This window comes from Cinclus cinclus, chromosome 2, assembly GCF_963662255.1.
Source record: "Cinclus cinclus chromosome 2, bCinCin1.1, whole genome shotgun sequence".
NCBI classification, from domain to species: Eukaryota; Metazoa; Chordata; class Aves; order Passeriformes; family Cinclidae; genus Cinclus; species Cinclus cinclus.
In genome coordinates, this window is record NC_085047.1 from 46630614 (window position 1) to 46658539 (window position 27926).

The 27926-nt window shown below is 40.0% G+C and overlaps 1 protein-coding gene across 2 annotated transcripts in view; it reads right to left on the reverse strand.

The window, feature by feature from the left end:
- The window catches only part of LATS2 (large tumor suppressor kinase 2), a 41482-nt gene extending 14199 nt beyond the window's left edge, over window positions 1-27283 (reverse strand). Inside the window, exon 1 of one of the 2 annotated variants that reach the window (XM_062487593.1) lies at window positions 26900-27283. In XM_062487593.1, the coding sequence (XP_062343577.1) occupies window positions 26900-27238 (339 nt within the window). In that variant the 5' untranslated portion in view covers window positions 27239-27283. The remainder of the gene's footprint in view (window positions 1-26899) is intronic. The other variant, XM_062487592.1, reaches the window with a different exon arrangement.
- Between the last annotated feature and the right edge of the window lie 643 nt (window positions 27284-27926).

Here is a 27926-nt window from a genome sequence, read left to right on the forward strand (position 1 = left end):
AATTACTTGCTTTCCATTCACTAAGAAGGATGGGTGACAGATGCAGGAAACAGATACAGGTTCACTGCAGAAGGGGAAAAAAAGAAAGCTCATGCCAAAAGAGATGATCCAGCATTGATTACAAGCCTTTCTGCGATAGCCCCTCATTGTAGGATTTTTCATTCATGATTTTAAACATGCAAAACCCAAGCAGTACAGGAAACAATGTGTACAATATACTCTTATCTGAACTGCTGCGGCCCCACAGAACAGAGAAACCTATCTTGCAATATTTGCTCTCTGTAATTATTCTCTAATTGGACACTTCATCCAGTTTTGTACTCTAGTTTTGTTTTGCCTGTTTTCAGGTTGCTAACATCGGGGGCTAAATTTTGCACAAAAATTCCCATGCCTACCACAACTTTGATTAAAATATTCTAGCTACATAATTAAGATATTATCCTGAGTATCATTAGTGCTTTTCAGTTTTAGTGCATCGAAAAAGCAGGAGGAAATTAGCAGAGGCAGAAACCTACTGAGTGCTGCAGCATCACTTTGTCCACTTTGAAACCATATGACCCATTCAGAATCTAATGGACATCTACCCCATGATTAGCTAAGGGTTTTCTGGCCCCACTGCTCCTGTTACAAACTCCTCCAAAGCTATCCTGCTTAGGCAGTAATAAACCTCCCCCTCAGCCTAAATTATGCAGGGTCAGTTTATTGCCTCTGATTTTAGTTTTGATTGTCTTTTCACAGCAGTTCTGCTGTTACCAACGCAGCAAGCCCCCCTCATCCTCACAGCTTGGTCTCCAGGGCTGAATTTGTTTTCTTCTGCTAAACGAGAATTTAGGACCCTTTACAGTAGCCCATCCATGTATCAGGAAAGATCAGACTGGGACATGATTTTGATAAGAGCTGCACACACCATTCTTGATGACTTGCCAACAGTGGTAGAAAAGTCATCTTTGTGGTAAAGTCACCTGGGGCTTTAATCCTGGCTTTCAGTCCTTGCTTACAGCATTTCTACCTTTTGTGCTTCTGAATTATTTTTAATTCTGTTAGCACTCAAGCTCTGAAGGTCATCCATTCTTTTGGCTGGATGCTCTAGCACTGCTTTGTACTGTCTATGTATTCCCACCTCACACTGTCATAGTGCTTCCTTCCTTTATTTTTTTCCCCTCATACCAGGCTTACCAGGGGTTAAAGTATGCAGAGGAGACACACTATAGTAGATAAAACTGGGCAGACAGAAAAATATAGACACATGACAAAATGTAAGACTAACTAAATTAAATCACATCTACATATGAAAAAATACATGACTGTAGATTAGGAATGAGAAATTGCAGGTGAGGAAGAACTTTAACCAGACAGTTTTTATATACATTTTCAGGGGATATTTGCAGAACTAACAAAGGGAATATGTGCAAAAGACAGAGGGAGGATTTTGTAAATGATACAGTGCTTTGGTAAATGCCCTATCAGAAGAAAAACAAATAAAAATAATGTGACAGTCATTGCTATGCCAATGCTCATTCTGTTTGCTTTCCAGCACTTTTAGTTTTTATTTAGCCCATCACCTACAGAAGACTGGTGTATTTACAACTCTGTTTGTACAGTATCCAGTACAATGGGGTCCTGTTATTGTTGTGTTTATGATAGCAGGATAACTTACTGTTAAAACAAGGTAATTAAATCCGGGCCAAAATATGGAACTTGGAGTACTAGGCAAAAAGATGTTGGAGAGTTCAAGTGTCAATTCTACTGGGTCCCAGCACAGAAACCCTTGTATCATGACCAACACAAACCAAAATAAATTGCCTTAATCCTCAAAGCCACAGAATATGGCACATTCCACAGAATCACTAGATACAAAAGACCTCAAAGATCATGGAATCCAACTTTTGACTGAATATCACCACATCAACTAGACCCAGGGATGGTGACTCCACCACCTCCCTAGGCAGTCCACTCCAATGCTTAATTACCCTTTCTGTGAATAAATGCTTCCTGATGTCCAACTATATTCCTTCCATAGCTGTATTTGCTATTGCTAGGGAAAGAATCAGACAAAATAAAACAAAACCAGATCATCTGGCTACTTTTTTTTTCACTTACAAAACCCTTCTTTTGGTGATCAAAGTGTTTCTAATACATTTTAGGGTTTAAAAATCTCTGGATGGTTAAAAACCAAACAAATGAACCAGACAAGTGATACCAATATTTGAAATCTATCACTTTAGTTTTGTATTTTATTTGCCCTAGAGTGAATAGAAAGTTCTCCCACAAGTATCACAGAAAAGACTTTTCTACTGTTTTTCCCCAGCTGCTTCTCCTTATGTTGATGACTAATCAAAGCCATTTAAGTTCTTCCAAGACAAGAAAAAAGTGCTATATAGATTTAGCTGCAGGGTACTTGTAAAGAACAGCTACCATAACACCTTCACCGACTTATAAACGATTAGAGAGAAAAAAAAACAGAGTTGAAATATGACATAACTTCTTGTCAGATGCCTCAAAAGATACCAGTTGCATCAAAATACTTTTGAACAATATGCGACTTATACTACCTAGCAGCATAGAACTTCTTTTATATTTCTTTCCTGGTATTTGTTTGTTCTTTTAACTAAGCCTGTATACTCCATTCCGCCACCACAGCTCACTGCAAGACACACTGTGTTTGGCCATGGGCATTTCACAGGGGACGCCTCCCATTTTACACTACAGTCCTTGTGTTCCATGAGTTGTTCAAATATGGCTCTTCCCCTGAAAAGGAGAGCTATGAACTTCAGGCTATAAGCCAATCCATGGTCCCAAAGTTAAGACATTTGGAAATAAACCAAGCACGGCTGCTCAACATATTTCCAAACAAATGCCTGTAAAATTAAGGAAGTATTTATAACAAGGCATCTCCAGACAAAGAGTGCATATGTAAACAGTTCAAGAAGCTCTGATGAACTATTCAAGAGATGCAATCTGTTTAAAGAGAAAACACACATATACTGCAATGTCAATTTTCAAATCAAAAAAAAAAATTTAATCGGACAACTCCTGCTGATATCCCAGAGAGTGTACACACTGACACACATACAGGTATTGCATAATGTGTGCACATCCATGTAGATTATTTCCTTAAAATTAATCTAATTGCAAGTAAGCCCCCAATGTATGAGCAATATGTAAAAATTAAGAAGACTCTTATTTGTGTCACCAGTCAGATAAAATGAGTAATTTAATTATATTTACAGATGCATTCATTGTACCATTTCTGGAAGTACATCAGGCACCCTGGAAAAGATCTGGAAAGGGAGAGACCAAAGAGGGGGGCTTTTGGAAAAGGGAAGGCTGAAAGAAATGGAAGAGGTCCTGCTCCAGGCAACAAAGCTGCACTCTGCACAAAGCTTAAGTGCTACGAAAGAACAAACAGGCAAGGAAAGAGAGACCACAATATAAGGAACAATAATGAAGTGAGTGAAAATAACTAAGAGCCACCAAAAATACCACTTTTCTTTTCTTCCTTTCTTTCAAATAGTCTGGGAAGGAAAAACAGACCTGTGCTGCTCTCTTCCAGCTAGGACACAGGCATGAGAGGAAGGGGAGCAGGGTGCAGACAGCTTTATCATGGAGGCAACTTAATAGATAGACCTGAGGAACAGTGACAAATAACCTGTACTCCCTACTCACACCAGGCTTGGAAAAGGCACATCTGTGTCTGAAAAGCTGATGGCACAAGCCTTGTTCCCCCAGGTATTTGGTGAAGAGAGTAAACATCCAAGATCCATTGTGATTTGCTGCCTACCTCAAAGGCTCTAATGCCCCTTTCTGAAGGCATCTGCTTGCTCCCCCAGCTTTTCAAGGAGCACACAATCCTGCTTTAACAATCATACTTGGCCAGCAGTAATAGGCAACAGTAGTAGTTACCGAGTACAGAAAATTCCCCTTCAGGAAAACACACTGCTTCAGATCCCGTATCAGCAGAGTTGTACGGAGCAAACACACAGCATTCCACTTTGAATGTATGCAGTACTTGAGGACTATCTGTATTCCAGAATTCACAGGGGTCATGTTTCCACTAATGATAGAATATAGGAGGGGGGAAAAATGTGTATTTGTGCATCAGTAGTGCTTGAATCATCTCCTAATTGCACAAAATCCTTTCTACTGTGATGGCACTCCAAAGGCTTCTGCATTGTGCTGAGCCCTACACAGATACCAGAGAAGAATCCTATTTTGAAAAGTATTTCTAATTTAAAACAGAACAAACAACTGTATATACAGCCATAACTATTCCTCATCATTCCTTAAGTATGCTCACTGGAGAGCTATTTAAACTATTTAGAGTTCATGTCTAACCAAATGGACATGGGTCCATCAACAGACAAAAAGTTGGACAAATCTCTCCTAATCCCTTCTTAGCACTGGAGCAGGAGCACTATTATGTGCTAATTCATAAACAGTATAGTGAGGCAAATCATGTTATAAGCAGCACTGACAAATTACTGCACGGGCAGGTTTACATTACAGAGCAGCATGGAAGAGTTTTGCTTACTTCACACATGAGTGAATGCACATGCACACATGTGCAACTGTGTACATAACCCCTTTTCTAAGATCCTACTTTTCTTCCCTGAAATCCTCTCACTTTGGTTACAAAACAGGGAACTTCCCACCCACTGGACACAACTTCCTTTCCTGCTGGAAGTCTGTAGCAGCTTCAGCCTGGGCTCCAGTTGACTTCTGTCTGGCAGCCGCTGTAGTGACCTGTATTCTGTCACACAGAGCTTCAGCCACATGTCCTGCATTAACCAGTGTGGCTTAAGAGCTTCTCCTGATTCCACAAGGCAAGGCACAGCACTATTCATACACACCTTTAGTATTGCAAAGGTAGGGTAACATCCTACAACAGCTTTTGAACCCTGAGGAAAAGGAAAGAGAGGTCCTCAGTAAACAAATTCAAATATAATTCAAATATGAGTTGTCTCAAACCAAGCACCACTCTCATTTCCTTTGGTGTTCACTGGAACCCTCTTCCAGCTTCCTGTTCACGTTTTTTAGTAACTAGGGGTGTGACCACACTTATCATCCCCTGGTCATACTAAGCCCAACACTGGGCAAACTCTGAGGCTTACAACTGTAACTCAAAGAACAGGAGTCATCTATCTGGTACTCCAAAGCAAATCCTTTCTATATAGCACAGAAGTCCAAGCCACTGGAGAGTATTTTACTAAGACTCTGCATTTTAATTTGCGTTACTAAAGTGTTGAATACCACACCTCCCATCTCCCTGTTTTCTACTTTCTTTATCCTAACAGTAAAGTAGTTGAGTTGATGTAAAGAGAAGCAAACAACCCTTTTAGCAATAGCACCAAGCAGCAGTTTCCAAAAGCTCATAGCACACAATACCAGGTGTTACAGCCTTTATAACTAGGAGGAGGGTATGCACAGGGCAAGAATCTTCAAATTCTTGGTTCAAAAATCCCGTCGCCATTTGGTTTGAAACTTTCCTCTGGACTGGCATGATTTACATCCAGAAACTCAATTTAAAGACAGAATTCAGCTTGAAAAGAACAGTAACACACACAGGAAGTGTTTTATTATCATTTTTTCATAAAGCACATTGAAGTAATTAGCAGAGCAGGAAAAGTGCTGTGCATGTCACCAATGCCATCAGAAATTTTTCTCACTCAAGAAAATGGGTAGACTTCAGCCAGACTAATTCCTCCACTTTTGCCCCTGTCTGACTCAGCCTAATGAAACACACAAATCTGACCAACAGTGTTGATATTAATACCAATGTAAGTATTAATTTGAGGATAATTAGTAACACTGCAGCACTCAGCAAAGAACCTATACAAGTTCCTGGGAAAAAAATCACAGCAAGCTGCCTTCGTTTATTGATTCCATTGGCATCTCACAAACTCTCAACACAGAACATAGCAAAGAGCCTTGCTCAGAAGGTATCTTCAAACCTGAGGTAGAATTGAGCCCAGCCTTGAGGGAAAGGTGCAGCCCACAGCAGAACAACTCTGTTGTTTCCAGAAAGGTACTCTAGGACAGCTTCACTGCCAGCTGTGTGCCAAGATCCCCATATATGAAATCCAGCCATGAATAAAAAATTAACCTCCTACTCTGCACTCGGGGAGTCCAAATGAGACTTCCTACACTCAAGGTGTGTAACAATCTTAGAAGACAAAAACCAAAACCCCATCTATTCTTAATACAATGCATCTTAAATCATTAAATACATTAAGATGGCAAATTGCCACAAAAGCAGCATCTTGCTGTGCAAAGGCCAGCTGCCATTTAAGTCTACTCTTGGAATTGAGTTCTCTCATGATCTTTCTCTCAGGTGGGATATTTTGTGGTATTACTATTTACACTTATTAGCAACCAGGGCACATTTGCTGCAAGATCAGCAGGCTGTCCATGCCATCCTCTAGACCTTCTTTTCACATCCTGAGCTGTGAGAATGACAGCATGACCCCTTCCTGCTAGCACACATACCTCCCTTTTTTTTTTTTTTTTTTTTTTGGTTGGAGACAGCAGTTTCTTGCTCTATCGAAGTGAGTAAATCAAGCTGGATAGAATAGCAGTTCAATGAAGGTTTCATGATGAGCTTATTCCTCTTCATTAGCAGCAAGTGATGTGTTTGCTAATTTTATTGCTCACGCATTAGCAAAAAATGCATTTGGCTGGCATTACATTTACAATAATGCTATTCATCTATCATAGCATTTCTTTTCAGTGGCCACAGACACCAGGATGAGGGGTTCTCACTGCTCCTCCTTCTACTAAAAAGACACATTTATATTGAGTTAGAAAAACAGGATTTTCACAGATACTCACAGATTCTGCAGATTATTCCTCAGACAAATTTGATACAAGGAACTTGTAAACTGGGCATTTAGACTCAGCAAGATGAGTTATGCAGTTTGCTGTCCAGGAATAAAGCCCCAAAGCATAGAAAAAGAATTGTGTCAAAGACTGGAACAGATTTTTGCACAGAGACAGCTGCTACCCACAAAGTTATATGGTGCTGCAAATTTGTAATGCATTAGTACTGTTTACTGCATTTCTCCATATTCAACTCTACAAAATGAATTTTGTAACTATTCCTGTTAACAGTGCCCCTGTCATTTTTCCTGAGTGCTACCTACTTAAGACATTACAAATTTTCTTTTACTTCATAAGATTTTAACATTTGAAGTGTGATATTCCTCTATCTGCTTTTTCTTGTAACATTATATGATGGTTTGTTCAGCTTTAAACCATTAGAACGTTGAAGCATTGCTTTAAAACCTCCAAGGCAAGGAAAACTCAAGTGAAGACAGCAAAATTAAGCTGCCCATTCATATTCAAGGTCAAATATTAACAATTTTTTCAAACAATGTTCCAGCGAATTCCTGATACGGCCTTTAGAAGTTTACGAGAGTTTGGCTCCCCTAATTTTTCTCTGGGGAGTACTTTAAAAGAACTTATAAAACCTCCAGGATATCTGGTTGGAATGCATTACCAGTGAACTGTTCTGTCCTTTGAGGATTTGTACCACAATGGGACCCTAACTGACACAGAGCAGTAATGCAGAGTCTAAAAGACAGAATATATCTGAGAAATACTGCTCTACTGTGAGACAAATGAAGGCTACTTTCTGTCTCAGCCTCCCAGTGCAACACAGCACAGCTCACGTGACTGAAGAAACATCTGGGTTTTATCTTGAGATAAGATTCCTAATATTTTTCTGTAGAGACACTTACAGAATGCAAGTGCTGTGCAAGGCAAATTGCTGTACTTATTGTTCAGGGTAGGAAGAGGCAAAACTTTAACATGAAATACTATTTTTAATATTTTTTTTAGCATTTTGAATTTTATGTGTTAATTGTAATGCTATTTTTCTTTCCCCCATCCTCCCCCCCACCATTCTCATTCAAAAATATAAAAAGCATTCATTCAGCTTTTAAAATTTTAAAATAAATATGCTCAGTCTTGTAATGCAATATATACTGCAGCACTAGGGAACTCGTTAGACATTTTCCAGAAGTCTCCATGCAGCTCTTGACTTAGGCTCATTAACTCTATCAAATACATATATATATAACTACAGCTCCAAAAGTAAGAACTGCTAAACAGCACTGACTGGCATTTAATGATTTTTCAAGGCTACAAAAATATCTCTTTGTACTAAATACTTTATATAACTCAAAGTTACCACAGCTTTCTGCAGTTGCAAGATAAAACTCTCAAATCTACCAGTGCTAGAGGCAAAAAAAAACTGAAAAAGAGAAAGAAGAAAAACCCTCAGCTGGATAAAATATCTTAAGGTCCGGCTTTTTACATGTAAAGCAGCCGCAGCAAAATTATTCACATTCTTAGCACATAGTTGACCAGGACAAGATTCCACAGGGAGGTAAACAATTCCCCCAAGAGAGCAGCTGCATCTTCTTCAGATCGAGAGCTACTGGGGGAGGAGGGAGAAATGCCCACTGAGGTCCCCAAAACCGGTGAGAAGCACGAAAAGACCACTTCTGCTCCATGATAATGCTTCACCCCACTGCTCCTTTACTGTGCTACATGAGAATAGAGAAGTGTAGAAATAAGTAAACAAATAAATAAATAAATGAAAAAGAAATTTAAGCCAGTTAGTAACACACGCTTTAATTAGTGGCCTAGAGGAATGCTGTAAGCAGGAATCCAAGTCTTGTTCAACACAGAAGAGTAGGGGAAAATATTAGATAGTGTTGAACAGAACTGAAAGGAACTGAAATAACAAAGTTATCTAGCTTTGTTTTTATTGTGTAATTCTTTTCCAAAGTATACATGAAAGTATAAAATTGGTTCTTTCTAGGTTTTCACATTATCTCTAAAATTGTGCTTTTAATTTTTTTTCCTCAGCAGTATCTTTACTCAATTCACCTCAATGTTACTTCTGATGGCTACCAGCCAAGTGGCACACTTTAATAGCCAAGACACACAGTCCTGAAGAAGCATCTTTCTCCCTCCACTCCATTTATGTGCAAAAGCTGTGAGATATATTTTAGGTTGTTGGAAGAAAAGAAATCCTCTGGGAAGATTCTTCTCAATGCCATGCCCTTAACATTAGTATCATCTCACAAACCTGCCACAAGCCATCAATGAAATCAGCACAGCAATGCAGAAAACTACCACATCAGTACTTTTAGCATTTGTAACCTGCTATTCACATATCTGTTCCAGCTGTGAGTGTGTTGGCAGAAAACTATTTCTGTCTTGTCCCTGGCTGCCTGTCTGTCACTTCTCCCTTTGCCGGAGGTATCGCCTGCTTCCCTCTTGCCTGACCACACCTGCCACCAGACCCAGCTGGGTTAGCACAGACCTGTGATTCAGCTATTGAAGCATTTTGCCCCAAGACAGCTAGGGTTAACTCCAGCAGCAGCTCAGCTGGGGCAGTGAGACCCCAGCAAGAGGAGGAGTAAGATAACACAGCATGGAGCAGATGGCCCTCCCTGGAGCACAGCTGGAAGGAGGAGAGCACGTGAGTGCAAGGTTGAGCTTTCTCTCGGCATTTCCTCTGATGGAGGTTGACAGCCAAAGCAGCTACCACCACTCAACTTCTCTGCTTTCTGTGTCTTCCCCCTGTCATACCCGTCAATTGTGCTCATGTCCCTCTCATCATCCCCAAAAAGTGATTTTTAACCTGGATCACTTATCCCATCAGTCACTGCTCAGCTCCACAAACACTGTGCTGGCACAGCTTGCAAGAATGAACTGGGGAGAAACAAGAGGGAAGACGGGTGGCTCTGGCAGCAACAACAAAAGCTGCTCTCCTGGAGCTCCAGCCCAGGAGTCTCCTCTACTTCCTTCACACCAGCCTACAAACTTCCCAGGTGAAGGGAATATGCTTGTGATATCTCAGATCATAAGGTTTTTCTTCTTTTTCTTTCTTTTTTTTTGCCTCTGTGCTGCATTAAGAAAGATTTTAATTGTCATATTTTGTATGTTGGTATCATACTAAGTTTAACAAGCTGATCCCTCCTTTACTTGTGCAGTTATCACCTAATATTTCAAGGCAAAACTAGGACATTTTTCAGAAATACATTTGATCATTTAAAAATACATAGCCAAGGGGAAACAGTCTTACATGACAGGCTATAAATCAACATGTTAGACGAGAAATTTTAAACCACAGGAGAAGGAACAAAAAAAATCTCATTGTATCAAGCCAATAAAAACCTTCTAATGCTCTAGAATATATTGGACCTATTCCACAACAACTATATTTCTTATGAAAATACAGTATTTTGAACTCTAGAGAAGTCTGAACCTGATTCAACTGAAACAAAGGAGAGGGAGGAAAGCAGAGCAGAGGACATGATTTTACTCATCCTTCCTTCTCAACTTAAGTCTGAGGAGGGAGCTTGAGAAGGTTCAAACAGATACACTCTCTATACAAAGTCACTTAGTGTTGACACATTTGCTTAGTAGGTCCCAGTAATGCTGGCAGGGGGCCAGTACTCCTCACCTCCCTTCTTCAAGCCTTTACTCAAGCTTCTAGGACACTCTTATTTTCCGATCCTTTCAACCTGTATCATTGGATAGGAGAACTGCAAATTGTTTTTCACACTCCATTACTACTATTAAGTTCAATACTTGGCCCAGTATCACTCTGGTAAATGTTCACTGATGACACAAAGCTGGGAGGAGTGGCTGATATCCCAGAGAAGTCTGTGCAGTCCTTCATAAGGACGTTGACAGGTTGGAGAGATAGGCAGAGAGGAACTGTCTGGAATTCAACAAAGGCAAATGCAGAGCTCTGCACGTGGGGAGGAATAACCTCAGGCACCAGCACAGGCTGAGGGTGACCTGCTGGAAAGCAGCTCTGTGGAGAAGGACCTGGGAGTCCTGGTGGACAACAAGCTGTCCATGAGCCATCAGTGTCCTCCTGGCCAAGAAGGCCAGTGGGATCCTGGAATGCATTAAGAAGAGCAGGCCCAGCAGGTCGAGGGAGGACATCCCACTCCTCTCCCCTGGTGAGGCACATCTGGAGTGCTGTGTCCAGTTCTGGCTCCTCATTACATGGACAAAGACACAGAGCTCCTGGAGGGGGTCTAGCAGAGGGTTATGAAGATGATTAAGGTGCCAGAGCATCTCTCCTGAATAGAGACTGAGGGAATTGGGCTGTTCAGCCTCGAGAAAACAGAGGGAACCTCAGCAATGTATACAAATGTATAAATGGAGGGTGTCAAGAGGACAGATCCAGGCTTTTCTCCTTCTCGGTGGTGCCAAGCAATAGGACAACAGGCAGAAAACTGATGCACAGAAGTTGCACTTGAACATAAGGAGAAGCTACTTTACTCTGCAGGTGACTGAGCACTGGAACAGACTACCCAGAGAGGTTATGGAGTCTCTCTCACTGGAGATATTCAAGGACAATCCCATGCTACATGCTCTAGGATGGCCCTGCTTGAGCACTGAAGTTGAACCAGATGACTGACTGTGTCATCCAACCTGACCCATTCTGTGGTTCTGTAATTCTTATCATCATAATTAGTATTATTACAGCCCGCACTCAGCTGCACAAGTACTATTTAAAGACAGCAGTGTTTCTTCTAAGATCTTTAAGGGTGTAAAATATCAAGAAACGAAAAGAGACAAGCGATCACTTTTCTTCCTTGAGGAAACATATTTTTAAAATTGAGGTCTACAGCAAAACTGCACCGAGAAATATTCTTCTTGGGTATTTCAAAAGCAGAACGAAAACTGGCCTGTGCTTTAATGGGGTAACACTGGCAGTAACAAGCACAACATCACATGGCATGGGAGGGAGTATTCTTGATATAGAGCTCCAGAAACTAAGACTCAACCATGTGCAGTAGTGCACAGGCAAACATCTTGATTTCTGCATGAAGTAAAAAGAACTCCGTTTCTCTGCACTTGTTCAACAAAGCTGCCAAAGGTAAGGACATATGCCTGGCAATCAAGTTTCAACTTCCTAAACTTGCCCTAACAGAACTGGGTGGAGACAATCTGATCGCTAACCTTCAAGCATGTTGCCAAGTACTGTTAAATATGTCCCTGCATCATACCACACTGCAGGTTCATGGGAAGATCTGTTTGTAATCTTCAAGCATGCAAAGCACAAAACAAAGCTAAGCCTCCATGGCGATGACACATGAAGATGGTCCCCTGTATTTCATTTATCAGGTCCACTCTACACTGAGAGGTCATCTCGTAGTAGTGTCTACAGCTCCAGAGAAATGGTCTTTCCTCATTTCCACTTATTTGGTCTTCCAGCTGTGTGCACATTGCCTTGGACAGTGCTGTGAGATACAGAATCACAGATGCAGTGACTCCTGAACAGCAGTGTTCAAGCAGTGCTTCCAAGGCCAACATCTGCTTCCTGAGGCAGGCATTTTACCTGTCTATTCCTCTTCTCCAAGGCATCCATCAGCATTTAAAATTGTTGTCATTATGCTTAATTACTTTTAATCAAGCTCTCCAGTGTCTGCCACCACCTTCAGAGACTAACGACAGAGGCCAATGACAGGCAGGCTTAGAACTATGTGCATACATATATATACACACACATACAAAACTAGGAGTAAAAACCTGAATTCAGGCATGCTTTTCCACAAATGAAATGTGTAGGATTTATGTTTTAGAACATACAATAGCTGAGATTGTTGGAACTATCCGAAGTACTGCTTTGCAAAAGAAAACAGTAATACAGCCATAGTAGTTCCATATGTAGCCCATTACGTGAGTGACTACAATGATTCTTGTATATCAATTTTAGTAGTCAGTTTTCAACTTGTAGCTTTTCTCTGCAAAAGTTTAGAGACAGGAAACTAGAGTAGAAGTACCCTAAACTGTAATAATCTGACAGCCTAGGTTTTGAATAGGATCTATGTGCTAAAAGCCAAATGAGCTTTCAATGAGAATTACAATGCTCCCATCTAAGTAATCTCTTTGCCAAGTGACTTTGCATTCTTTCCAACTTGAAGCGTATGGACTGGGACATCCCACCAGCTGACTACTCATTTACGCCTGCCTTGAACATTTAGCCATTTCTTCAGTACAACCTCAAAGTCTTCTCTTGTAGAACATGAAATAAGCAGACAGCAATAACAACAGAGATCTCTATGCATACAAAAAAACCACTGAACATCATCATCCTTTCATCATTTCTGCATTGCATCCTTCGTACATCTCTACCCTAGAAAACAAAATCCAGCCTGCAATTTCTGGATAGAGACCTCATTTTTTACAACAATGTTGCACCAAACAGCTTTACTTCAATGTCAGGGTGAAATGGTGGCTTTTTATTTGGTTATCACTGCAATACAAATGTGAAATCCAAAGTGAGTAGTAAAACTCCTGTTAGCCATCTACACTGGTAATAACATCCATATCACACCGAGGTTTTATCAGTTTCTAGCATGCAGATCATAAACCAAAGATCGTGTTCTGCTAGGAAAGGTACAATCATTTTTTTAAATAATGTCATCACAAATGCTTGGAAAATTCTGTGAACACTGACATCATAATTTAGAGAAAAAAAGAGAGAAAATACCAGGTATGCTGCAAGTTACAGGAATATCTTGGCTGGTTATTATAGCTGGTTATTCAGCCATCCATGTAATCTGAAATCCAAGCTACCAATGTTAAAGAGATTTGAACATACTTCCATTTAAGGCCAAAATCTGTGCCAAACCCTAAGTCTAAGTAAATGGACTTAGCATGTGTGTGTACTGGCAAAACAGGAGGACTCTTCTATTGCTCAAAACAGGCAGCAAAACCCTGGCCTGATGAAATCACTAGAAATTTTGTAGCTGATTCCAGTGAGGGCAGAAATTCAGCTCAAGAATCTCCATATTTTAGCATGGTGGGGATGGGGATACAATCCAGTCTATATGCAGTCAATCTGAAATCCCAAACACATTGTTCTTCTTTCACACAGCTTCCACACAAGTTTCTTCATCTCACTGCATTCTGCACAGTGGTGCTCAGACAACAGATGGGTTCTGAGCAGGCAGTGGACACTGGCAGAAAGTTCACTTTTTGTCTTCTGACACAAGCAACCCAAGTGGACCCCCTGTTGTTGCAGGTGGGGTCTGAGGAAGAACACTGCTACTCAGTAGCTGACAAAATCAAAAGGCCTTACCATCCCCCTGCAGCACTTCCTGCAATGCTCCATACATTAAAAGTCATATAACACTACAAGCTGGATCACAGCTCAGTGCATTCCACTGCACTTTGTCACACTTCCCTGACCGAGACTATGCCAAAAATTACTAGCTTTAACAGTCCTCTGGTGAATAAAGAGGTTTTGCAACTCTGAAACAGAGCTGAGTTTTTAATTCACGTTAAATCTGCTTTTCTGTTCTGAAGGAACGTTTTTAATGCTGCCTGTAATTCCCCTTCTGTGCTTTTTTTTCTACTTCTGTAGTGACTTTTGTGAAGCTAGAGGAAAAATTCAAGCTGACTAATTTTAAAAGTCTTAAAGAAACCTCTAAAATACACTTGAAGGAAGTAAAAATATGATCTCGCAAAAGACAAAGATCCACATCACATTCATATAGATCTAGAAATGCATGGCAGTAAGATTCAGAAGAAGGCTACCACAGACAACAAAATTTGAAGCACAGTTGTCAACTGAGCACAATCTTGGAACAATACAAGACTGCTCCTGCAAACCTTCTACTCAGATACTCTTGCAGGATAGAACTATGCCCTAAGAAACTTTCCTTTGTAATCTTTTATGCAAAATCCTTGCCTACAATTACCAAAAGAACTTGATTATGAGAAAACTGTAAAACAAACATAAGCACTTAACAGAGTAAAATGCTCATTATGGCAATGCTTGACTCCTCTCCATAGCAGAATAATACCAGCATGATGCATGTGCACCCAAAAAAGGGATCCCACCTCTTTCCAAGCCAGTCAGCTTTGCTCAGCAGATCAAGAACTGTTGCCAGCTCCAGCTCATTTTTGGAACACCGGGTTTCACTATCCAACCTCATCTCCAGGCTGACCTGGAAACATGCCTGCCCTGATTTCTCCTTGCATATGGAAATAATAAAGCTATTTTTACATTAAAAGCAAATCCTTTTCAAAAATCAGAAATAAGAACAACTGTTGAAACAAGCACAGAAGCCAGGCGTTTGGAATAGAGGAGGGTGTTACCTGAAACTACAAAAAGCAATTAAGCCTTGTGAACAGAGCATGTGGGCAGAATGAGGGGTTAAGTATGACTTTAGACAACAAACAAACAAACAAAAAACTGAAGAGAGAGTGGGAAGGAGGAATGCAAGGCAACCTGAAGCTCTTAAATTCAGTAAGCTGAGAAGGTGGGGAAAGCACCGCTGCAGTGACCTAGAGCCAGCAGCAGGCACACACTGGGGGAACTCTGATGGGAACGCCGGACTGCTCTCCCTGGTGTGCAGGGAGCAGCTCAGGCTCAGGCTGTTGCTTCTTCCATCCTGCAGAGTGGAAGAGAAGGGCTTTCCCAACACCCTGAGCATGATCTCTTCAAGCCAGATACTCCAGGTAAAACAACCAGTTTGCTATTAATGGTTGAGCTCAGCACTATCACCTTTGAGACCCAACTGCCCTTCCCCCCCAGGTAAATGCAAAATGTCATCCTTTCCGCTCACACACCCAGTTCCTGGGCTTCAACCTTGTTAAGCTTCCCATTGGTCATCATCATTGTCAGATACCACTCTCCTGTCAGAGTTTAAACCTCAACAGCAACACTTCGTCTATCCATTAGCTGCCATGATCTGTGAGTCAAAAAAAAAAAAAAAGCCTCCTCTCAGACTGAGAAACCACATAACTACTATGTGAATGTGGCAAAACAAACTAGTTCTCTGTTTAGCAGCAGGAGTTTCCCCAAATTCATGGGCTCAATAGTTTGTGTGCAAGGAGGGCTCCACTAGTTTGACTAATGTTTTGTCTAATGCTAGACAATGGTCCTGCTTCCCTAAGTTAATGGGAGAGAGGAAGAGAAGGAAGTTATATACAAGGCAGAAGCTAAGATACCTGTGGAGGTGTAGATGCTGTGCTGATGGTATGGCTGTTGCTGTTTGGCCTGTGTAGGGCAGGGTGAAGACTGAGCTCATACTCCACTACACAGTGGCAAGCTTGGGAGCACAAATCCTCCTGTTCAAAGCAAGAAATGGTTCTTTGTAAAAAACCAAGAAATCCTGCTAAGCATGTAGCACTGCCATTTGCGCAAAATAGTGCACCTGGAGGTGCTGAACACATGGCAGGACACTCTGACCTTCCCAGGAATCTTGGAGAAGGCAGCTCTGCCTCCAAAGCAGAGCTGGGTCCCAGACTCTCCCTCCTGAACAGTGAACATGTTCCAGGCTCGAGGGGGCAACAGATTCTCCCTGGCAGCAAATCTGAGCACCCATTTCTGCCTGAGTGAGGAGCAGGGCCTGCAACAGCAAGTTCTCAACCTCCACCAGTTTGTAACACTTAAAAATCACAGAGAAGTTCCTGGAAAAATATGTTGCAAATGATTTTATAGCACCAAAGTAATACTGGAAAAATACACTTTCTAGTTATTTTCATGTGGTTAAGAGCCCCAAAGGTTCACTTCTCAGCAAACAGAGAGATGAGGGATGGGGGGAGGCACATCAACGCAAATGAAAATTCTTGTGGTTTGCTTTCAGATTTGCAGGCACTTCCCAGTGAGGTCCTCTTGTAGTATGGGGATCTGGCTCACCACATGTCCTGGCTGACACTGATGACTCTTGCCCAATTGTAGATCCCTAGGCTCTAGGTCTTCAATTTCCACGGCTGAACACTGCACCAGTAGCTTCTCTCCACTGTTTGCATGGCTGCAACACCACATATTTCAGAGGTTCATCATAAAACACCTTCCAGAAAGCACTCAACAGACATAGTGCTTGCATTAAAGCACATCATAAAAAGATTTTCTAAACAGGAGGGATGGCCAACATGCAAGAAATGATCAGAGGAAGGAGATGGAAGTGAATTTCCAGCATAGCAAGTGCTGAAGCTTGATTCATCTTGATTCAAAAGTCTCCGTCTTTTGACCACAACTTTTCATATTTTTCATTGGTACAACCAGAATTGCTTTTTTTTTTTTTTTTTAAACAAGCATACCCCACACAAATTAGTATTTCAAAGGTTCCAATTACATTGATTGAATAGGATTTTATGCATCTTTATCAGGCTGACGTCTGGCAGGATGGTGGAATGAATATAGCAACTGTGGCAATGCTGGAAGAAAAGCATGAATGGGACAGGTGGCTGGTTTAAGCACAGCCTATGAAACCCTGACACTGAATAGAAGACAAGATGTAGAAATGAAAACATACAGGGTCTGCTGGCAAAGTCACATTACAGTTGGATGTATAATTATTTAACATGTCACATCAATTTTTTTTATAAGAAAGGCTGAAGTCTATAAAGACTTATTCCCTAGTAGCTTGCAATTATATTAAAAAAAAAAATCAACTCATTTAGGGTATCCAGAGGCACATAGAGAAAGGCCTGTAGGAGGTGTTGAATATTAGTCATTCAAACCAATGGAGCAGAAAAAGCAATGCCATAGGACAACAGGTAAAGAAGGGAAGGTATAGACTCGAATAGCCTGGAAGATAACTGATACAGTGGGAGAATAAAACAAAACAAACAGGGAGGGAATGAAGCTGCAGATCAGCAACAGTGATCTCTGAGTCTCTGCTGACGTTTTCTTTTGTTTTGAAATAACCCCCATCCAACAGATTCCAATAGTGGATAAAATCCAAACGTAGCCATATAAAGACTTTTACAGGAGTAATTTTACACGGCTAGTTCTCCTTCTAAAGTCAGTCTCTTTAAAGGGCAGAAACTTAACCATATTATTACCCAGTAGCAGCAATCTTCTTTCTAGAATTTTATGCACATGAGGTGCAAGACCCTGCATCTTTGCCTACTTTGGATTAACTGAGTAATTTATAAGTCTTGCATTAGAGTAATGAAGGATATAGAAAAGAAGTATAATGAAGGGCACAGAAACCAGTTGCAAAATGCTTGGTCATTCAAGCAGTATACATTTAAATCTCACCATTTTCCCAATTACCACTGCATTTATCTAAGTGCCTAAGTGTGTGTGTGTGTTACAGTAACTTTCACACATGCACACAAACACTGACAACAATTAAAGACAAGGCAGCAGCACAGAACAGAATTATTTTCACAGACTGTCCTTGCCATGGCCATTACCTGATTCACAAAGTTATGGGTACACAGCGTTCTTTGGCTTCAGCCTTCTGGAAATTAATTGACCTAGAAATAATTTTTTAAAAGTATTTTCATATCCTCTCTTGTTCTTTTCATCCTTCGCCTCCCTAGGGAAATATTTTTAATTACTTGTACTCACTCAAAACGAAGAGCACAAGTTTCTCATCAGGAAAAAAAACATCTCTTACACTGCAGGGAAGCAGAACATCACCTCAAACATTAGAATATTGTTTCCTTAGAATGAAAAAGAAATCTTCAGTGCAGTACCAAATCCTGTGGATTAAGTTCTTCACAAACAGCTGACACTGGAGGCATCCCAATACATATATGCACACGTGAATTGCTTGTCCGAAACCAAATTTCTACATGTCAGTTTGTAACCCAGAAGTTTCTTGTGAACTGCTGGTGACCGCCCAGATGGCAGGACAAGACCATTAGGAACAAATCAGTTTTGTTGTGCTGCAGCCATAACTGGGAGACCTCATCCAGATCAGAGCTGACAGAACCACCTCAACAGAAGCTGCCCAGCAACATAAAGTTAAAAATATTTCTATCAGCAACAGTATTTTGGGTGACGTGCAGATGTGTAGAGCAGGCAGACAGCAAGAGTTTGACTAGCTGACTTGCATCAGGCTTTTATTAAAGCATCTTCTGGAGATGGGAAATTGAGATCCCTCTCAAGCCTGGACAATATGAGATTGCTACTGCTAGGGTAAGACCACAGACCACAATGCCACAGCAACTTCAGCCTCTAATTTGGTAATCAGAAGCATTGTTAAATTTAATTTTCTCTTTTTCCAAAAAGCTAGGGAATGATAAAGACTTAGAAATAAGGGCCAGCATTTCCCTAAGCCTCAGCTTCAAGCAACATAAAAATGTCAGATCTAATCTACATTCACAATTAGGTTATGAATGTAAGCAGAAGGAGTGAAAGAAGTTAGATGTATTTCACATGCCATACACAAAACCTACATAAGTTTAAAGCCCAAGTTAACACAAACATTCGTAGCTTTAAGCAAACAATGATCATATGTCTGTCCCCACTTGATTTTACTAGTGCAAATTGCATTTGTTCCAGCAATACTTGTTTGTGGAACATCTACTCTAGAATAGCTATAGCCACAGGCAGCTTGTAATCCAGTCAGAATTCTTTCCAAGGTCAAAGAAAGGAAAACCTGGGTCTAACCAGCTGTTTCCTTAGAGTGATTCAAAGCAATGGTGAAGAATTAATGGACATATCCACCACACGAGAAAAACAGCAGCTGGCACCACCAAGTAAAAAGATTTGAAGGGCTCTTTTACATCTCTCCTCATCTACTTCAGATGGTATTGCATACAAGCATTTGCAAGCCACGGAGACAGGCAGCACCCAAGGAGCAAAGAGTGCAAGTACTGAAGCCTGATTTATGGAAGATTAGGTGGACACATGGACAACACACAAGGAACATAGACATTCTATAGGAGCTGCCACCACAAGAAACTGCTGGGCAGAATTTAAATTCTGGGACCATGGGAGCACCAACAAGCTGTGGTCTGCTTAAGATGGGGGTACAGCATGCAAAAACTGAGGAAAAAATAATGTATGTTATTTTATGTATATTTGCCCATGCTTTAGCAAAAAGAAAATTAATTGTTAAAAAAACACTCCACAGAAGCATGGCACATACCTGCATATCACATGAGTAGCAATGAATTTTAATTTTCATCGTACTGATATTCAATTAGCAGCTTTAACATAAGCTTCTAATTAGTTTAGTAACCACTAAAAAACATTCTTAGGTTGAACTGAGTTCTAAATGCACACTTTGACCTACCCCTAAAGACCAGTAGCATGCTAGTCTTTTATCAAGTCCTTCTGCTGAAATCTCTCTAATTTTAGAAGTGTCATTCAACTTCTTTAAGAAAGAAAAGAACCCCACAGACAAGCAAAAACTTCCCCACATGCCCCTCCCAATGCAGAGATACTATTTTGCAGTCTCAGTATAAAATATAAAATCACATTGGTTCCTCTCAGATACTAGCTGAAAGAACAGCAGAGATTTAGGCTGAGAATAACATAAAAAATGTGAAAGGAACAGTTACACCCTACTACTATTGTGATATCAGCTTCCTGTTAGAATAATAATGGCAATCTTCACTTTTGGTCACAAGGGCTTTTTATTCAGAGACTGAAGTAAACGCTTATGCAGATTTCTAGTGACTGTGAAAAAGTAATTTCCTTTGTCACCAAAAAAAAAAAATTCCATAGCTCAAAATTCTACTGGCAATTAAATTTTAATAGATACAACTTAAGCATCCAGTGCAAGTTAGTTCTGTATCCTGTTATCGCAAGGTACAATTTTATATTTTTATATTAACTCCCAAGCTTCTAGAATGCTTATCTGATATGAGGAATAGGAAAGTTTAAGATAACTCAAGATTCACACTTATCTACAGTTGAAGTCTAGCATCTGATTCCTGTCCTGTCATTTCAAACACAATCCTGCAGCCAAGATGTAATTTATTCTATTGTTCTATAAAGAAAAAAAAAAGAAAGACTAACAAGAATTAAGGGCAGAATTTAAAATACTCTTGTTCAGTGCAATATTACTGCCCAGCTGCCAAATCTTATAATGCGAAGGAGAACACACAATCATTTACGACTGTTAATAAATATTTCCACCACCACAAAAACTCAAGGGAAAATATTTTTCTTCCTTCTGCAGGATAAGCATATTCCAAGACATGCTCACACAGAACAATACCAAGAGCACCTTCTGAAATACACTGTGGGAGCTGCGTCATGACACAGAGAACCTAAGTATGCTCACTAAGCCAGTGTCATCAAGAAGTGAAAGAAACCTAGAAAGACTGGAGACAAGAGAAAGGGCTTAGGAGAGAAAGGTGTCAGAAGCTGTCAGCTGAAGAGCAATCTCCACCTCTTGCTTTCAGCCACTGGAAAGCTATGACTCACTTTTTTTCTGAAGCAACTAAGAACTGAAATGACTTAAGTTGCTAACCTCAGGCATATTAGTGGGAAAATACATTCAGCTACATGCTTTGATGGAAGAACATTGCGTTATACTGGAAATCTCTCAGAAAGACTGAAACCAAAAAGGGAGGTTAGAAAGAAAAAAGCATAGGAAAAGGTTATGAAAAAAGCCCTCAATACATCTAGTAAAGAGAGGACAGAGTGAACAACTTCCCTTCAAATGATGGATGCAAATGGAACACCCAAGATACTGTTGGCCTGAATTATCAGATCTATTTCAGTTGCTAAAATAAAACCTTTCTCCTGCATTCAGCAGTGAGTGCCCTCATTTGAATATCCCTTTTTTCCTCCCTGTAACCCAAAATACTTCTACAAGCAGCACAGCTTGTAATGAATTGCACCACATTAGCTCAGCTGGTCAGAGCATGGTGCTAACAACGGCAAGGGCACAGGTTAGAACCCTGTATGGGTTATTTACTCAAGTGTTGGACTTGATCCTTGTGGATTCCTTCCAATTCACAATATTCTGTGATCCTCATCTTTAACACATGTCCCACAGAACAACCCAGGAAATCTTGTAACAGCTCATTCTTCAGTCATTTTTCATTAACCAAACAATCTGGACTAAAAACATCCAGAAGATGACCAAGGTGTTCATCCTGGAGGTTTTGGTAAATGGCTGGGCAGGCAAAACTCTTAACACAGGTAAAGTTTACTCAAGGAAACACAAAATTTTGTTACAGGACAGACCAATGTTATGAAATGAATTCTCTTATTTTCTATTACAAAATTTGCTGTCCTTCACCTTGAAGGCAAGCTGTCTTTTCAGACTTGTCCTCTTAAATACATCACAACAGATATTTTACTAGAGCAAAGCTTCAGCAAGTCTGTTATCAAAACAAAACTCTACACTGTATCTGCTTCCTGTCATCACTCCAACAATATGGTGGAAAGTCCTACTGCTCAGTAACACACTGCTTGATGGAACATGGATCATAGGTGGACAAGCACAACCTATACAGAACAGGAAGAACAGAATCCTAGTTTTGCCCAAGCTCTATTTGGCAGAACAGAATTTCTCTCACTTAAAGAACTGCAAATATTTGGTCAAATTGAGAGAAATACTTTATCCCTCATTCTCAAAGCCTGAAACCAATCAGCATTCCCAAATTAGGGTAGAATCTTTGCCAAATGGCTTCAATAAAAAGAAGGTAAGCCATGATGAAGATATTGAAAGAATTCTGGAATGCAAGGAGGAATTTAAAAAAAAAAAGGGGGGCAATTAAAAACCCCACCCCACTTCTACAAACTGAATCTCATTAATTCAGCATAACACTGATGACAAGATAGTCAACTTGGTATTCTTACACACATGACACCATTCCACAGACACTGTTCCATCTCCTTGAAAGACACTACAATCAGTAACCAATGGACAGATCCTGGCCTTCAAAATATCCTGAGATTGGCATGGGGGGTACATGTTTTACTTCAGATATTTATAAAAACCTCTAGAGAAAATGAAGCACAAGAACTTCCTCACTTCACACATTCATAGTTGTAGAGCAGATAGCATATTACTGGCAGTATGTAGCTTGTAAAAAATCCTAACTCATTACTTGTTTCTTAAAAATAGCTGCTCAAACAAACCATGTCTAGAAATCTTCACCCAGAAAAGGCACCCTTTGCTCAAAGGAAAGTTTGCTTGAGGGAAAAAAAGAAAAAACCCACAAAAGTGACAAGTGTGTAACGTTCCACAGCTCATCTAGAACTGCTGCAGCCCACTCTAAATTACAATGTCAGTGGCTGTTTATGCTCTAAGGAAGTACAGTAAGTACAGTACAGCCCATTCAGGTTGTTGGAATGCCACTCATCACACACTCAATTGCATCTATTCATTAGAAACACTCAGTCCACAAGAGCAGCTGCATTTACCAACACACCCCAAACGCCACTCAGTTGCCCCAGGTGATTCCAGTGGTTTTCCAGCCCACAGGACAGAGGCTCCATACTCTTGTCCCCCCTACAGTGACTGCAAGTTAAATTTCCAAACCCAAGGACTTTTATTCACTAAAGAACAGCATATTAGGTGTGCTTTTGGCATCAAGCTTTTACAACAAAAAAGGTCTGGTCTTTTGCAGTCATGTTCTGTGAGTTTCAAAACTATTTAGGCTGCACTAATTATTTTTGATTGAAACTCACTAAATAATTACTGTTGAAAAGATGACTTAAGCAAACAACAGACAAGTTGTTCCATTTGTTTCAGAAAAACAATGAGTAATTATGTGCGTTATTTTGTTTTTTCTCTCTTACAAAAAAAAAAAAAAAAAAAGAAAAAAATCTGTAATCGTGGCTTCTTTCAGGTCAACAGTGAAGTCCCCATTAAGTTTAGAGGATCAAATTTCACTATAAAACCATAAACTACACAATGGCTGAAATATAAATCTTTCTGGAAGAAAACAGGTAATTTAAATAATACTGGCAACTTCCTAACCAATTTAGAAATAAAGTCTCTTTTCACATGTAACACCTATGATGACTGCAACTGAAAGACATGAGAATTTGATACTTAGTGAATTACACTGCATTTCATATACTTGTTATGTCTACCAATTGGTTTATAATGAACTTCCTGACTGTGTGGGACTTTCATAAAGCAAAAAGTAAAGTAATAAAATGTTATGTTTCCTTTTTATTTAATAAAACCAATTTCAATTTTGTCTCAAAACTTGAGAGTAATTTTTGACACAACAGGGAGCTGCAAACCTCAATAAGCAACATCTCTTATAGGATGTGAAATGGTTGTTAAAACCTATCCATGCTAGAGATATGACAGATGAGTGGAGCTAGTCGGAGTACTAAATAGAAGTACTCTTTCCCAAGCCTCTAAAATTCTTCTCCTTTTCAATTTTCACTACTTCCCCTCACCCTTCCAAAAACCCTTATTGTGGCCTAATAAATAGACTGAAGAAGATCCTTGCATGGTGTTCACCACAACATTTCCCACAAGGTTAGTGTTAATTTTCAGTGTTCCATCTAGAACACCAAGAAGCATCAGCCGAAATAACACCAAAAAGCATCAGCCCAAATCCAGCTGGAAAACGGAGTTCCCATAAGATCAAACTGAGTGTTACAGCCCTCTAGTCCTTCTCCACAGCTTCCTAGAATGCTCATGACTAGAGCTTCTTATGACAAACTGGCAGATGCTTCAGGATGCTCGCAGCTGCTGAACAGCTGATTTGTGTACCACGAAGCAGGATCAGGAGGTGTAAGACTTTGTATTCTGCAATCTTGCTCTAGTGGAAGGCTCAAGTAGAACATTAGCTGTTCATGGACTGAAGTGCTTAACCTTAAAACAGCTGCTTCTGGCTTTTCAAAGGATAAGGTTGGGTGTAGGCTTCAATGCCCATTTACCAACCTCACTAGGTTCAGAGGTAAATAAAAACATCCCTGAAGAAACTGAAGCTGCCTTTATTTCTCTGTTAAATCAGACATCTGTTAACTGCCTACAGGACTACACAAGATGTTCATGTGGTAGGCATTTAAAGGCTTTGATTCACAAGCAGGGACACTGATTTACAACACATCATAATACAAAACAGTTCAGCATCTGATTCAAAACAACTCGGGCACCAGGGGGAAAAGAAGAACCCAGAGGTATTAATCAGGTCTGTCACCCTACACCATGCCATCTCCAAGGTCAGATACCATTCACATCAAGAAGCTCCACTCACTCACAACCTTTCAGGACAGTGAATCTTCATGTGGTCTGGACTCACATTAGGAAACTCAGCATTTTTATTCACAGGATTCCAGTCTTGAAACCTCTGTTTGGACTCTAGCCAAATGTGATCCTGGTTAAGCCTAGACCTGAGAGCCAGACACACCTAAAGCATAGTCCCAATAATGCCATTGCCAGACATCAAGTCACAGCTAGGGAAAAACAACAAATGGGACAATGGAAGGATCATGGTCAATGAGGGGCAAAAAAAAGCCCAAACAACCAAAAATGTGAGCAAATTGGAGCAAAATTTAAGGAGCAAGAATCTCCACATCAGAGTCAGAACTGGCTTCAGTGCTCTAGAAGCAGCAACACCATTGTATGAACATTGAAGTCAAAATAGCTGAACATATTAAAAAAAAAAATTACACATACTTCATTACACTGCTTTGAATACCAAGACATTTTAACAGGTGTTCAGGTATTTCTGTTTTATACATTGGCTTAACATTACCACACTGTAGTGTGCTCAAACTACATTCCAAGATTTCAGTCCAACAAGCCAAGTTTTATGTGCGAACGATTTGTCCCTGTAACCTACCAAATGTGCATTTCCAATCCAGAATCCAGCTGTGCTCATTTAACCTTGGCTCATATGCACAGGGAGTGTTCCCATCCTAAACAGCTAGGGAAATTTAGAGGCTAGAGTTCTAAAAAACACTGTTTTCACAGCGTACTAGAGATCAGAGAAAATCCTTGGTTCCTCCAGTTAAATAATCCAGTTCAGCATCTTGGTTCACTGGACTAGGAAGTGTTTAGTTGTTCTGCAGCACTTCTTATTAGATATGCAATCTACTCTAGCTCTGGTTATCTTGTATATCATAGACTCTTTGGCATAGAAACAGCACTAATTAATATTTATATAGCTCCAGGGAAATGCATACTGTTGTACTGTTCATAATAATGCTTGATGCTAGTTTTCTTATACAGAATCAGAATATAGACTAGGAGAGTCAAGAGACTCACATTTTGCCATGAGTGAATGGGGGCTAAGCTTTGAAATCAAAGAGATGCCTCTGAAAGCATTTTAGTTTTAAATCTCCCCACTTTGTATCAAGGACTATAAATGGAAATATTTCAGCTTGTCAACAACTGCTATTGAATCACACAGGAAAAAAAAGTGCTCCAACAACACTCAGAATCTGAAGCCAAACCATCACTTTTTCTCTAAAAAGCAAAATTTTGAACTTCTCCTGAACAGATGTGAAAGTTGACACCAACAATGGAAGCACAAGCAAGATGAACGGCAGCTCAATGCAAAAGGACTGTGCTCTGCACCACGCCGAAGGTCTTTGAATTAAGAATATATTCTAGCATCAATCCCAGGATGACAAAAAAAATGCATCTCTATATCAAGTCTCTGATCTGAGCAGTGCTACCACCTCTTAATAGAAGCAGAGAAAGCAAAGAAGAAAAGGTGTGAACAGAATCACTGCAGTCAGCTGAACATCCATTCAAGCCCTCCTGCTTCTAGCCAACAGCAAGATTCTTCAAATACCACATACTGTGTCTATCATTTCTTACAGTTATTTCTGACAGTGAGCTGGGCTTAGATGTGCTAGACAAAATTCCACTCTATTACTCACAACTAAGGCTTGTTACTAAGCATTGCAAAGAAATGAAGCAACAAAAAATAAAAATAAGAAAAGATTAAAAAAAATACAAGCTACCCTGTTCAGTCTTATATATCAACTGAGGAAATCATAGAGGAATCCTAGAGGTCACCATGACTGTCTTTAACATAAATGAACCCCACACTAGGCACATCTGTCCCCAATAAGTCCATCAATTCTGCTGCTCATAAAGCAATACAACTGCCAGAAGAATGCATTTCCACGATTTTGACAGCCACCACCAAAATCCTTTCTTCAGCCCAGAATACAAACTTGTTTTGACAGCAGTGCCAATCCCCCCACCTCCCAACTCATACGTACCTGATCACAACCTGCATTCACCAGTTCTTGGAGCATCTGCCTGTTGACTTCCACGGCTGCTGTGGTGCTTGACTCATTAGCAAAGGGCAGCAGAGAATATCTGATTTCTCGCAGAGCTTTCTGATATGGTCCAAACTTGGGCGTTTGTCTCATCTGCTGCTGCCTTGCAGCATCCTTCCCTATTAAAATCTTAGGGTCTAGAGAAGTTTCACTGCCTGCTCCAATCGGCAGTCCCTGACCTGAAGATTTGGATGGCTGCTTTAAACCTTCTCGAATCTCTTGCAACCTTTGTCTGCTGTTTCCAGAATATGTCGTAGCAGGAAAAGTCTTTGGCCTCATTGTTGATCCAGTTTTCTCTGAGCATAAATACAGCTTTATTCTTTTTTTCTTCTAAATTATTTCAAAAAAGTGTCACTTGATGGTATCAATTTCTTGTAAACATAATCCTTCAAAGAGAAGAAGAAAAGGCAAAATTCTCAAGAGATTTCTGCCAGTGTTTTACTTCAGCTCACAATCTTCACATTCCCTATGGAAAATGAAAATCTGTGTAATCATCATTTTGCAGACTGACAATGTCTGAAACAAAAACAAATAAAAAGCACATTCAATAAAGTTGACATCGTAAATGTCTCTGAAGGGACAGCATGACAATTAATCAAGTGAAAATGAATCAGTTTAACCTCTTAAGCTGTCATAGTTGGACACCCTTTAATGATTTTCACTTTATCTGGTTTTAACAGGATTCCAGAAGGCTTTCTCAACATAACCAATAAATAACTAATTTTTCTCTTACATTTAATTTTCAAAATAAATTAAAAATCCTAAAAACTAAGGTTTAAAAAAAAAACTAATTTAATAATTTTTCAGTACCTAATTGTGGCAAGTTTCCTACCCAATTGCATAACCGAATTCTGGACAAGCCTATCATATTTCATAAATAGGGAAGAGTATGCTCATGAAATGTTTTCCCCCCACTTAAGATCTTGTTTGTTTTACTAGCTGAGCACAGTTTCAGAAGTTTATGAAA